Consider the following 13,839-nt stretch of genomic DNA (forward strand, 5'->3'; position numbering starts at 1 on the left):
AAACTACTTTACAACTTTTGGAAATCATAATTTCAGGACTAGACTTTAATTCCAAACATTTTCACAATTAGGTCCTAAAATCAATTTCCGTTAATTTTACTTGATAAAATTATCATATATCAAAATTTAAGCTTCAATTCTATGTTTATTCATCATATGCGTCCAGCACTCATCCATAATAACTTTAAAAATTAGCCCTTCAACATAAAACTTATGGATTACTTTACAATTCAATCCTTATTCCATTTCTAACTTGAATTTCTATCAATTTAACCCTTATTTCATTATTTTACTCAACATGAACATTATCCAGAAATCTAATATCTTTCAAAATATCAACTTAATTTCATCAAAATTTTGTTCCAAAGCTTCTAAAACATCAAAATTAAGTAAAAATGGCTAAATTGACTTTCCTATTAAACTTCTAAGCTTCACACCTTCAATTTTCCCTTTTCTTCTTTCTTTTCTCTTTTTCTTTCTTTCCTTCCCCTGCTTTCTGTTTCGTTTGCTTTGTTTCTTTATTTCTCTCATTTTTCCTCCTTTTATTTCCGTCCTTTATATATATACACACATGCATGTATTTATACTTGAATAATAAGTATTATTTATTTATTCATGTGTATATTATTAGTACATTTGTACCTATTTATAACCAAACATTTGTCATTATTTAATATATTTATCATATAAAATCTTATAATATAATTATTTAATTAATAAATATCTTTTATAAAATAATAAATATCTATTTAATATCTAATACATGTATTACAAATGTATGTATTTTTATCCATACACTTGTATATTTTATTTACTATACATTTGCCTTTATACTAATTTGTTTATCATATAAATATCTTATAATATAATTATAATAAATTAATTTAATATCATTTATTACTAATATATATACTTTTTAATTAAAATCTAAGTAAAAATCTTAGATTTTTACTTTATATGCCACCTCACTTATGCTAAATAGCATAATTGCCATTTTGGTCCTTTTATTTTCTTTTAATCTATAATTAAACTTTCACACTTTATTCAATTTAATCATTTTATCCAATTATCCTTAATTAAGCTAAATTCACTTAATTAAACTCTAATTAACCACTCAATTAACTTTTTAAATATTTTGATAAATATTTACGGATCTATTTTTTTTAGTAACAAAGACTCGAAAATACGTTTTTTTGATAACCGTAAAATTCGGGTTATTACACTTCCAACATCCAACAAGCTTCAAAACAGAATCCCCCCACTCTTTGACGTGCAACCTCCTGCAAAGTATCTACCAACAACGGACAATGACCAGAGAATGAATGAGACAGATGCCTCAATGAAAAAGTAGAGAACCTCTCCTAGCACACAACGTTAGCAACCATTGGTCCAATCTCTCTCTAATGTTGTTTTTGGCAAATTCCCCCTCTCCCAAGTGAACCAAGGTACCACATAACCCGAATCCTCTAATTGGCAACCACCTAACACATTATGAAATTCTTCCATACATCCCTTATCCCTTGGAATACCCATTTCATCTCAAAAAAATAGAAGATCTCATTAAAGTCCCATACCAACCAAGGTAAATGTTGATCTTAATTTAAGAAACGTAAAAGATCCAATGTCACAGACCAATAACGCATATCAAGTGAGCCATAAAACCCTATCAATCTCTATTTTTCACTATCTATATCCCCTCGATCTCAACATCAATATGATTTCTCGAAAAACTCCTTAACTTTACCGATACATCTACTTTCCAGCCCAAACTAAGCCCTCCCTTGGTTTCACCCGCCCTCACCTCAATACCATGAACAAAAGCACCCTTCCTACGTACCCTTTTCCATTTTATTTGAATCAAGCTTTGTCTCCATAAAAAAGACGATTTGAGGATTATAAGGTTTCAGCATGTGCAAAGCCTCCTCATAGCTCGTGAGCTCCCTAACCTATGAAGATTCCAACTCATGATCTTCATTGCTGCCGACCGACCAGCCTCTTGGTAGAAATCAATGAATTATTTTGACAAGCCAAAAAAAGCTCATCCATTTTCTCCTCAGAATTCGAAAACTTATAAACCATACCAAAGAAATCTATAGTTCTTTGTCTCTTTTTCCTATCAGAACCCTCAATCGGGTAATCCTCTAAATCATAAATCATAGGATCCTGCCCCGTACTAGTAACAGAGCGCTTCCTGCCTCGTACTAGTAACAGAGCCCTTCTGTCTCTCTTCGTCACCCGAAGAGGCACCTTTTAGATTTATTCCCAAAATCAGATTAATCCTCTACCAATTACCTGATCCTGAGAAATTATTATCATTTCTTCCTCTTGACCAATTAATCAAATTCTCTCCCGAAAAACCCTCTCACCCCATTTTCGTAGCCAAATGCTATCTACTGTAACAACTCTTCATATCGGCGCTTGTAACGAAATGTCCCAGCCCTATCCAATTCATCCACCATTTTCTAAGTCTGACTGGGCAAAAACTATCACTATGACCCAAACATCCACATAGAAAACAAAAAAGTGTGAGTTTATCATATTTAAACTTCACATATATGTGATTTTGGGAGGAAACTTGGATCTTCTTTCTACGTTTCAATAGAGATTTAATATCCAACTGCAACCTAACCCACATAAATTGAATAAAACCCTCACTGGCATGCTTTGAGTCATTCTCCTAAAAAAAACCCAATAAAATTCCCCAATTTTCTAGAAACAACCTTAGAGAAGAAATCCGACAGCAAACCATGGATTTGAACCCAAAAGTACGTATAAATCAGCGCCATATTCATCGGGTCTTCATTCTCTTTCAAACGATGAAACACCAATAAATAATTTTTGAAAATCTAAGGAGCACTCTTCAAAACTTTCTCAATGTCAACCTTGTGGAAAAAAATAACAAAAACCTTTTCTCCCCCAAATTTAAGATTTGAATACCCCCAATAGATACCTTAGATTCACTAAAGTGTTACGCATGGTCGGAAAATACACAACACTCGCCGTAATAAAACAACCTACCAAAGAAAGATAAGACAAACTCTCTTGATCCTCCGAAACCCTCTCAACCCGCAAGACCTCATCATCTTCTTCCCCAATTGTAACACCCCCTACCCGTATCTGTCGTTGGAATAGAGTACGAGGCATTACCGAAAAGCACGAAACACTTACAGATAATTTAAATACATTTTCATAACAATTTGTTTCGATTTCATACTATTTCATATTTAAGCTTTATTCACTAAAGTATTTGAAATATCATCTTTATGCAAATAGCACACATGAGGTACATAATTCTATAATTATGAATGAACACATTTATTAAACATATTCCATGTTTTTATATATATCATAGTTTCATATTTCCATGTATCAATTACCATCACTTCCTCGTATTTCAGACAAATACGTGTAACAATTCATAAATATGCAATTCATTAACTCTTCTTACCAATTACGATTTAAATTGCCAAATCACTTATTGAGCCCAATTTCAATGTTCACTAAAATTTATCATATAAATTTTGATGTACGTATTCATCAATAAATTCCATGTACAAATATCATCATCTTATATTTCCACATACATTTGCTTTCCACATTTATGAATTCAAATAGCATATACAATACATACCAATGTATTTCAAGTACGTTTTCATGATATTTCATTTCGAACTCAGATTATTTCATACTAGAAGTTTTCTCATTAACCCATTTAGAATACCAATTCATACGGATAATACACTCAAGGCGTAGAAATATATAATCACAAATGAATTCATCCATCAACCAAGTTTTATGCTCATGTCTCATCAACTCGTATTTCCTTATGTCACATAATTCCATGTAATACTTACCAAACTTCTTCAAATTAGTGAACATCTTACGGAATTGAGTATTTCGTTTTTTTTTTCGATGCTATAGTTCAACTATGGTCTTACACATCTTTACATAATGATGCCATAGCCCAGCTATGGTCTTACACGTAATCACATATCTCACTGATGTCATATCCCAGATATGGTCTTATACAGTAGCATATATCACACCGATACCATATCCCAGATATGGTCTTATACAGAAATCACTTGTCACTTGTCACTTGTCACTTGTAGCCAAAGCTACCACTATTCACTGATCAGGTAGCTGGTGCTACCATTTTCATCGATCGGTGGCCGAGCTACCACTTTTCATCGATCGGTAGTGAAGCTACCACTTTTCACTGATTAGGTAGCAGAAGCTACCACTTTTCACTGATCAGGTAGCTGAAACTACCACTTTTCACTGATCAGGTAGCTGAAGCTACCACTTTTCAGTTGTCATTTGCCATTGATCAGATAAGTGTAGCCGAAGCTATCACTTATCACTTTCACTTGTCCTTAATCAGATAAGTGTAGCTGAAGTTATTACTTATCACTTTCATTTGTCCTTGATCAGATAAGTGTAGCCGAATCTATCACTTATCACTTGTTTCCATGGTTCAACCATGGTCTTTTCCTTCAATTCATCTTGTCACTGAACTGAAATGCTCAATTTGATCATTTATTCAATTTTCATGCTTTTACATTATTCACGATTTTATCATCAATACATATGAAATAACTCATCATAAAATTCATAAAATTAACAAATAATCACTAAAATTTAGCCATATAAATTCACAAGTTCAATTTTTGTATTATAACGATAATCATAATTTCATAATAAATATTCCAAATAAAACATTATATCATTTCTAATCCAACACTCATCGATTATAACCGGGCATGTGATCAATTTATACACGAGTCATTCATATATATGTATATTTTTCCTCCTCCTCCTCTCAATCCACATCCTTAGTATAAACAACACACTTGTAAGTAACATTATCCATAATTTTCATTATCTACTTATGTGAATATTCAAGCTATCCATCTGTGTCATAGTCACTAAATTATTTTTATCTTGAGCTACAGAACTCAAAATTAAGATCCGCTAATTTTCTCTGAAACTAGACTCATATACCTTCTTACCATAAAAATTTCATAATTTTTGGTTAGGCCAATTAATACAGTTTATTCATTAAAGTCTCCCCTGTTCTGCTGTCTGACAGTTCTGACCCTTCTTCACTAAAAATTAATTATCTTCTTGTACAGAATTCAAATGATGTCCTAGTTTGTTTCTATTGAAAATAGACTCATTCAGGATTCTAAACATATAAATTTAAGCCCCTAATTATTTTTATCCAATTTTTTATGATTTTCCAAACTCAGAACAGGGGAACTCGAAATCATCCTGACATTGTCTCACAAAAGTTATTGTATCTGATGATTTACAATTCCATTGCTTACATAATTTCTTTTATAAGAAACTAGACTCAATAAGATTTAATTTCATATTTTATTCATCCTCTAATTCGATTTCTATAATTTTTAGTGATTTTTCAAAGTTAGACTACTGCTGCTGTCTAAAACAATTTTAGTGCAAAATGTTTATTTCCATTTTGTCCCAAATTTCACAATTCATACAATTCAGTCCTTGCTCAATTAACCCCTCAATTAAGATAATTTTCTCAATTAACACTTTTTCTAGACATTATAAGTTATTTCATAACTATTGAAATTCAGAATTTCCATATGAAACTTTAACTTCAAACTCTTTTACAATTAGGTCCCAAACATTCACTTTCTATTCAATTCTTTCAATAAAATCAGCATATAAATAATTTAAAGCTCTAATTCCATGCCAAATCATCATATACTTCCAGCACATATTCATAACAACTTTCAATTTCTTTCATAGAATCAAAAACTAATGAATTCAACAAGTGGACCTAGTTGTAAAAGTCACAAAAACATAAAAATTTCAAGGAGAAAGCAAGAATTAAACTTACATGAAGCTAGAGTATGAAAACCAGCTTGAACCCTCCTCCATGGCTGTTTTTCAGCTGATGAATATGAAGAGAAATGAAGAGAATTCTAGATATTCCAATTTAGTCCCATTTTTATTTAGCCAATTTTGGCAATTTTCCAATTTTACCCTTATTTCATCCATTTCCTGATTTTTCTCAGCTATTGCTGCCCAAAATATCTCCTTTAGGACTATTTTCACTTTAGGTCCTTCCTCATTTGACAATTGAGCTATTTAATCCTTCTAGCAACTTTTACACCCTTTTCAATTTAGTCCTTTTTATTTAATTAACCACCCAAACGTAAAAATTTTCTGACTAAATTTTATTACTACCTCACCAACACTCCATAAATATTTCTAAAAATATTTATGGCTCGATTTATGAAGTTGAGGTCTCGATACCTCATTCTCGACCCAATTTACCTAATTAATTTTTTTAAATTACCAAATTCACTAATTCAAAAATGCTTTTATATTCGTATTTGACTCATAGGTATTAATTTATTAAATTTTTAACTCACCCGTCGGATTTGATGATCTTAAATCTCTATTCCCGATACCACTGAAAATTAGACTGTTACACCAATACCCAGATCCGACATTTCATTTTCGGTGAGAACTAGTCAACACATCCAACTGAAAATCAAAGCAGGGAAAAAACGAACAAAACACCAAGCAAAACGTGAAAACCTGGGCAAAAATAATCCTAAAGAGTCCTAAAATAAAACGAGCTATTCTGCAGACAAAAGGTGCCATTTCGCAGACTAAGATTAACAATGTTTGTGAAATTTAAATGCAAAAAACAAAAATATTGTTAAATGTTAAAAAAATATATAAAAATGATAAATAGTGTAAAAATATAAAAAAATCCAATTATTTCTAATAATTTAAAAAAATAATAAAAATATTTAAAATTTTATAAAAACACTTAAAAAAACAATTCCAAGAAAATAATGGATTGAAGGTCAGATTCCAGTGACGGTTGCAATGAAACTTGCCATATCGATGATGGAAAATCGACAAAAAGTAAGAAAAACCCAATCTTAGGATCAGTATAGTTAAAAGAAATTAAAACATTATCCAAATAAAATAAAATAAAAAACAACTCAAAGGAACCATCAAATAAGACAAATAATCTTTAATTTCTCTTCTTACCAGCTCTGGAACCTTACTTAGGTTTAAGTGTGAAACACCTAACCATCGAAGGCAAGGGGAGAGCACTCATATATTTTGATGGGGAGGGATCCACTTAATAATTTTACACTTTTTAACATTTAAATCTAAATAAAATGAGTTAGAAAGAGAGAATTGAGATGATGAAAAGGGAAAGACCTTAAAAGAACTAGCCATATATTTATTTTAATCATTACTAGCTAAACATAGTAACTGTAGCATCTAAGCACACATTCACCATTTTCACTTTAATTTAATGTTGTTTGAATCTAATTAAACCGAAAATTAATTAAAATATTGATTCAAAACATTGAAATGATTGACCAGAGCACATATTCAATTTAAAAAATATTGACTGTACTACAACAAAATAATTAAGCAGTATTAAACATGTTACCCAATTGAAGAAATAGCTATGGACAAAATGCAATTTTAAAATTACAGCCTTGGCATATACAAAGTTAATAAATTGGTGAATATCATGTTTTATCTGAAGAACATACTAAAAATACCCCATCAACGAAACCTAAAACGATGAACCTCTAGAAATGATGTTTTCTTTACTCGGACAACATCTGAAAAACACCCTACCAATGAAAACAAAAAATCTGATAAAGTTTAAATCTACCAAAATTTTAGTAAAAGATGATTTCTTTGAATGAAGAAAATGTAAAAAAATCCAATTACCCAAAAAAAAATCCCATAGACTTATTTAAATAAGAAAGTACATTTTAATAATTTTAATAACTGAGTTTGTGCTTGATTGATAGTAACACTAATTCAATCAATGATTTAAATAATATTATTTTACATTAATTAGATAAAGTAAAATTATATTATAAATAAAATATAGTAAAAACATTTTAATTATAATTTGAAAATTTTTATTATAATATTTGAATTATTAATTAAATTAATATTTAATTTGTTCCTTAAATAAAAGGTGTTTAAAGTAAATGACAGTAGGTACAGCCTTAACCAAAATTAAGCAAGTTGAACTCAACTCTATTATATTACTATCAAACGCGCTGTATTTCCATAAACAAAGATAAAATTCTCAATCCATAATTAAGAGATAAAAGGTAAATAAGCAGCTTATATTACATTGCACCTATGGAAACAGAGCCTTGCTCCAGAGAAACAGCTCCAGCTCCGTGCATTGTTGGAATTTTATGAGTGAGTCAGACAGGTTTCAGTGCAGTGTCAGGCTTTTTCAAACAATACTTACTTTTAATATGAAATCTGTTTGAATTTTGTTTTTGGGGCACAACAACGGCTACTTCTGCCTGCACCATGTTCTATGAAATCTTTTCTTTTTTAAAAGAAACAGATTGCCTTTAGTTTTTTGTTCCATAAAATATTGGTCTTGCCTGGTAAAAACACACAGCATCTCTCTTCTCTTTCATTGGTTTAATCAAATTTCAAACCTCCCTTTTTATTATACAAAATTTCAAACCTTCCTCCTTTTATAACACTTCCCTGAAGATTGAGCTTGAAAATGAGGGTGTTGTTGAGTTGCCTTTTCTCTTTCATTTTTGCTTCAACCCTTTGGAGCATTGGCTCTTCTGCTCTCACTCTGGATGGTAATAACTAAAATACCCATCACTATTTTAGTGTTTTTTTTTACCTAAAGTTTGAATTTTTTTTTATGGGAAAGTAGAGGGAAAGTGCTAAACTTTCAGCTTAGTGTTTGATCTGAAGTAAAGTTGAACTTTTTTTTGTTTTTGTTTTCTATGAGCTGATATTTCTGTTTTTATATTGGATTTTACAAGGTTTAACATTGTTGGAGATCAAAAGCACATTGAATGACAGTAAAAATTTTCTTGGAAACTGGCAAGCAACTGATGAAAATCCTTGTAATTGGACTGGCATTTCTTGTTATCCTAATGACCATAGAGTCCGTTCAATGTAAGCCTCCCGTTTACTTCTACTTAGTTTTATTTTCTATTACTTATATAATATATATATATTCATTCTTACGGGTTGGTTTTACAGCAATCTACCATACATGCAACTAGGAGGCATAATATCTCCCAGCATTGGCAAACTCAAGGGATTACAAAGACTGTGAGTTCAATTCCCATTTTTCAACACTAAATAATGTTAACAAACATTAGGCTGATTTAGATTCTTGTTCTTGTTATGCCCCACCTTTTTTTTTTTTGCAGGGCATTGCACCAGAACAATCTACATGGACAAATTCCTAATGAACTTACCAATTGTACTGAACTGAGAGCCCTGTAAGCAGAATAAATTCATTTTAGGCATTAGTTCATGTTTCACTTGTCTTGTTCTTGTCTCATTTTTGGAATTGATTGTCTGCACAGTTACTTAAGAAATAATTACCTGCAAGGAGGCATACCGTCAAATTTTGGAAACCTTACCTTTCTCACCATACTGTAAGATTCTTGGATATGCTACTGTTTCTTTAGTTGCATGGCATAATTGTTAATTGTGCTTAGCAACGGAATAAATATGTTGGAAAATTGGTTTTTAGGGATTTATCGAGCAATTTGCTAAAGGGTGCTATACCTTCATCCATAGGTCATCTTACAAGATTGCATTACCTGTAAGTTCATGAAGAATTGTTGCTTGCCAATGTTAATTTGGGTTGTTTTAGGATTGAATTAATAATATAATTGTAAACAAGAAAATGAGGTTCCTTAAACTTTCGATGATTGCTATTTGTGGCAGCAATTTGTCTACCAACTTTTTCTCTGGTGAAATCCCGGATATTGGAGTCCTCAGCACTTTTAGGAACAACTCGTGAGTACCCTTCTCATTGCCATGACCATCTTTTTATGTCTATGCTTTGCTATAATATGTGGATGAATACTATGTTGTTTGGGCTCAGGAGTGTTGGATACATATATGTGGCCGACACAGCTATCTGGAGGGCCATATTCCCATAACCATCTTCGGATGTGAGTTGGAAACTAGTATTTCAAGAAAAATGAAGAGTTGCACCAACTCTTAAGTTTAGCATAAGATTGTAGCTTTTTGCATCAAGGTATGTGGAAGCGGTAAATAACCTAACCAATGTAGCTTGATCAGGATTTTTTTGCTTATGTTCAGGTTTATTGGCAATTTGGATCTATGTGGCCAACAGGTTAACAAGCCTTGTCAAACTTCACTGGGATTTCCAGCAGTCTTACCTCATGCTGAAAGTGATGAAGTAGCAGGCATGCTTTGTTGTTACGTGCCGCTTTAGTTGTTACATTCTTATAAAGCTTTATGCATGTAATAAGATGCAGCTATCCTTTTTGGCTTTTGCAGTTCCTACGAAACGATCATCTCATTACATAAAAGGTGTGATGATTGGTGCAATGTTGACAATGGCCCTTGTGCTTGTCATGCTCCTTGCATTCCTCTGGATATATCTACTATCAAAGAAGGAAAGGGCTGTTAAAAGATACACGGAAGTTAAAAAGCAAGTCAACCACGATACGAGTAAGTTGGTTTATTTATCAAAATTTGGCTTTCGTATAAATACATGCTTGTTAATTATGTTCATTTTTGTAGGTACTAAACTTATAACTTTTCATGGGGATCTACCGTATCCTTCATGTGAGATTATAGAAAAGCTGGAGTCCCTTGATGAAGAAGATGTCGTGGGGTCTGGGGGATTTGGTACGGTATATCGAATGGTCATGAATGATTGTCAATCATTTGCTGTTAAAAGAATAGATCGAAGTCGCGAAGGATCTGATCAAGTGTTTGAGAGAGAGCTAGAGATCTTGGGCAGCATCAAACACATTAATTTAGTTAATATGCGAGGTTATTGCAGGTTTCCGGCATCGAAGCTTCTTATCTATGATTATCTTGCTATGGGCAGCTTGGATGACTTCCTACATGGTAAGCTTCTTAATAGATAAAATGCATTCGTTAACATGATATCGTTCTTTATTTTAATTGTGTGGTCTTGTATATCGATCTACTTTTTCAGAATGCAAAGAAGAAGGCAGGCTATTGAACTGGAGTGCTCGTTTAAAAATAGCCCTTGGTTCCGCTAGAGGACTAGCATACTTGCATCATGACTGTTGTCCGAAGATAGTTCATCGAGACATAAAGTCCAGCAATATCCTTCTCGATGAAAACTTGGAGCCCCATGTATCCGACTTTGGTCTTGCCCAGCTTTTGGTGGATGAGGATGCCCATGTCACAACTGTCGTTGCCGGCACTTTTGGCTATTTGGCTCCAGGTTTTTCTTTCTCTATTATAACCCATCATCTAGAATGTTTTGGTCGTCCGTAGTTTTTGTCACTTCACCTTTATTTTACGCACTTTCCTTCCAAAGTTTCACGACAGATCCATAGAGAGTCAACTAGTGGTGCCTCTTGGCATGTGTAAAATCTTGTGATATGCATGTGTACACCAACATTGTTGTTCCGAGAACATAGAAATTATCCACTTACTGCTATGTTTCTACGGAACAGAATATCTGCAAAGTGGGATAGCGACAGAAAAGACGGATGTCTACAGCTTTGGAGTTCTCTTACTGGAGCTGGTAACCGGGAAAAGGCCAACTGATCCAACTTTTGCAAAGAGGGGCTTGAATGTTGTCGGCTGGGTAAGGACTTGAACTTGTTCGAGTTCGATGAAAAACTAATAGTTTTTCATTTGTCCGAGAATGTACACATAACCTTTTTTCTGTTTTGCTCGAACATTTGCAGACAAACACTTTATTGAGAGAGAACCATCTGGAAGACATAGTTGATAAAGGGTGTACTGATACTATCATGGAAACTGTCGAAGCAATTCTCGAAATAGCAGCGAAGTGTACTGATGCAAATCCAGATGAACGGCCAACAATGTGCCAGGTACTTCAGTTACTGGAACAAGAGGTCATGTCGCCTTACCCAAGTGATTACGAGTCTCATTCAGATTATTGTTGAATGAACATACAAATATTGATTTAACGGTGGTTGTTGCACATAAAATCTGCTGTCATCTCCTCGACTTTCGTAGGATGTTCTTCGATTTTGTCCCACTCTGGGGGGCTTTTGTATATTATCTCGAAATTGATCTATGTGTGCATGGTTTTGAATCCTTGTCACTTGTGCTGTGACAGTGACTTGAAACTGCAGTGCTGAAAACAAATATTGCTTGAGACATTTTTTCACTTTTATTACCAGATGGATCTTCATTCCATTGCATCTTTTTCTTTATGTTCATGCTATTTTGTTGATTCTTTTTTTGTGTATTATGAAATTTATAATCTGGATTTTCATGAGCTGGCCGGGCCATGGTGCCTATTGAAATAAAGGAAGGCTACCACCATTTTATTCTTTTTGGTAATAAATAGAAGATGCTAAATAGCATCCTAGTTACAGACGATTGAACTTGTGGCCAACACAATCAACTTCCAGTAAAGATTCAATTCCCTCGGAGGTGAATTCTATCAAATGAGTCCCGTGTTCGTCTGCAATCTAAAATTAGCCATGTAGTCTGCAGATTGATTGGCCTCTCTAAAAACATGTATGAAATTAACACTCCATTCTCTCTTTCAAAGTGCAGATATATGGAACATTACTATTCTCAACATCACCCCATTAATTAAATCAATGGTTTCCACCATAAGACGTTGAACCAATCTCCCAAGCAAGCAGTGACCCGTCCTGATGATGATACTCCCCGTGGCAACTTTGAACTCTCCTGAAGTGCAATTCTTCCCGTTTCACAGCTTTGTTAAAGACTTCCTCCACGGTGTGCGCAAAAACAATCCTTCTCAAGCAAATAGCTTCTGAGTTTCAGTGTTGCCAAAGCAACCAACCCCCATACCACACACACTTGCATCCTGCATTTTAGAACTAAAATGTGTTTCTAATGGAGATGATAGGATTATATCTGAAATTAAGAGTAGAATAAGCATTTTAGATAATGTGCTCGTTTAACTAAACATGGGTGGAGTTTGGTGAAAGATAAACTTTAGTGTTTTGTGTTTGGACAATCATTTTGAAGTGGGGAAAAGGTGATGAAAAAAGTTATGGGTAAAATGATGGTGGTGTATTTGGATCTTTGCTTTGAATTATTGATTAAAATTCAAACTCCGTAACTCTTTTTTGTCTCTAATCCCTTTCATTGAAGGACAATGAAACATGGCATCCTAAGTTGATAGCCGCAGCTAGCTGTTATTAACCTAGTATGCCAAAAGCTGCAATTATAGTAATATTTACCCTTCAAAGTCATGTTTTCTGTTGTAATTACAGATTAAGACCATTAAAGTCAGCAAAGTTTGTTTAGAAGCAACCGAGAGTTGTTTTCCTTTTCTGGTGATATTGAATATGTTTGAAATGCAGAGGTTGGTCTTTGCTCTTTTAGTTCTTTTTCATAAATTACTTTTCTTTGGGTACAAAGCTTATTATCAACTTATGCAAGGTTAAGGAGGGGTCTCAAATAGCATATATTACCTTTTAAGGATTTGCAAAGAGTACAGGTGTTAGTAGGTTGGCCCAGAATATTTAAACTCGAGTTTGTTCTATATTTTAAATAGATTCTAATATTTTTACTTAAATCTTTTCAAACTTAAGTCTAGGCAAATAACTTAACTCTAAATAATTCCAGCTCCGATAATTTCACCGCAGACTATCAATTATTCCAACAAAACGGAAATGATTGCCTTTGGAATGTAAGACAATATGCAGCGAGAGCGAGACTCTTGTGCAAATATTTGAAATATTTTGTGGTTATATCTTTCATTTTTTATTTTATGGTTATATAATCTAGTATTTGATCTTAATTTCTCGTATAGTCTACTGTATATATTTATATTATGAT

The 13,839-nt window shown here is 32.9% G+C and overlaps 1 protein-coding gene across 2 annotated transcripts; it reads left to right on the forward strand.

The window, feature by feature from the left end:
- Positions 1 to 8,113: 8,113 nt before the first annotated feature.
- On the forward strand, positions 8,114 to 12,213 carry LOC108484643 (LRR receptor-like serine/threonine-protein kinase FEI 1). 2 transcript variants are annotated; one of them, XM_017788510.2, is made up of 13 exons: positions 8,115 to 8,645; positions 8,835 to 8,970; positions 9,058 to 9,129; positions 9,231 to 9,302; positions 9,390 to 9,461; positions 9,560 to 9,631; positions 9,757 to 9,828; positions 10,138 to 10,244; positions 10,339 to 10,512; positions 10,585 to 10,917; positions 11,009 to 11,263; positions 11,499 to 11,632; positions 11,736 to 12,213. In XM_017788510.2, exons 1-13 carry the CDS (start codon positions 8,561 to 8,563, stop codon positions 11,955 to 11,957), a joined length of 1,806 nt encoding a protein of 601 aa, XP_017643999.1. In that variant the 5' UTR covers positions 8,115 to 8,560; the 3' UTR covers positions 11,958 to 12,213. The 2 variants fall into 2 exon arrangements, with proteins under 2 accessions (XP_052886865.1, XP_017643999.1); XM_053030905.1 differs by having other exon boundaries at positions 8,114 to 8,645; positions 10,339 to 10,917.
- Positions 12,214 to 13,839: the final 1,626 nt, after the last annotated feature.

Source organism: Gossypium arboreum, chromosome 7 (genome assembly GCF_025698485.1).
Source record: "Gossypium arboreum isolate Shixiya-1 chromosome 7, ASM2569848v2, whole genome shotgun sequence".
In the NCBI taxonomy this organism is placed as follows: domain Eukaryota; kingdom Viridiplantae; phylum Streptophyta; class Magnoliopsida; order Malvales; family Malvaceae; genus Gossypium; species Gossypium arboreum.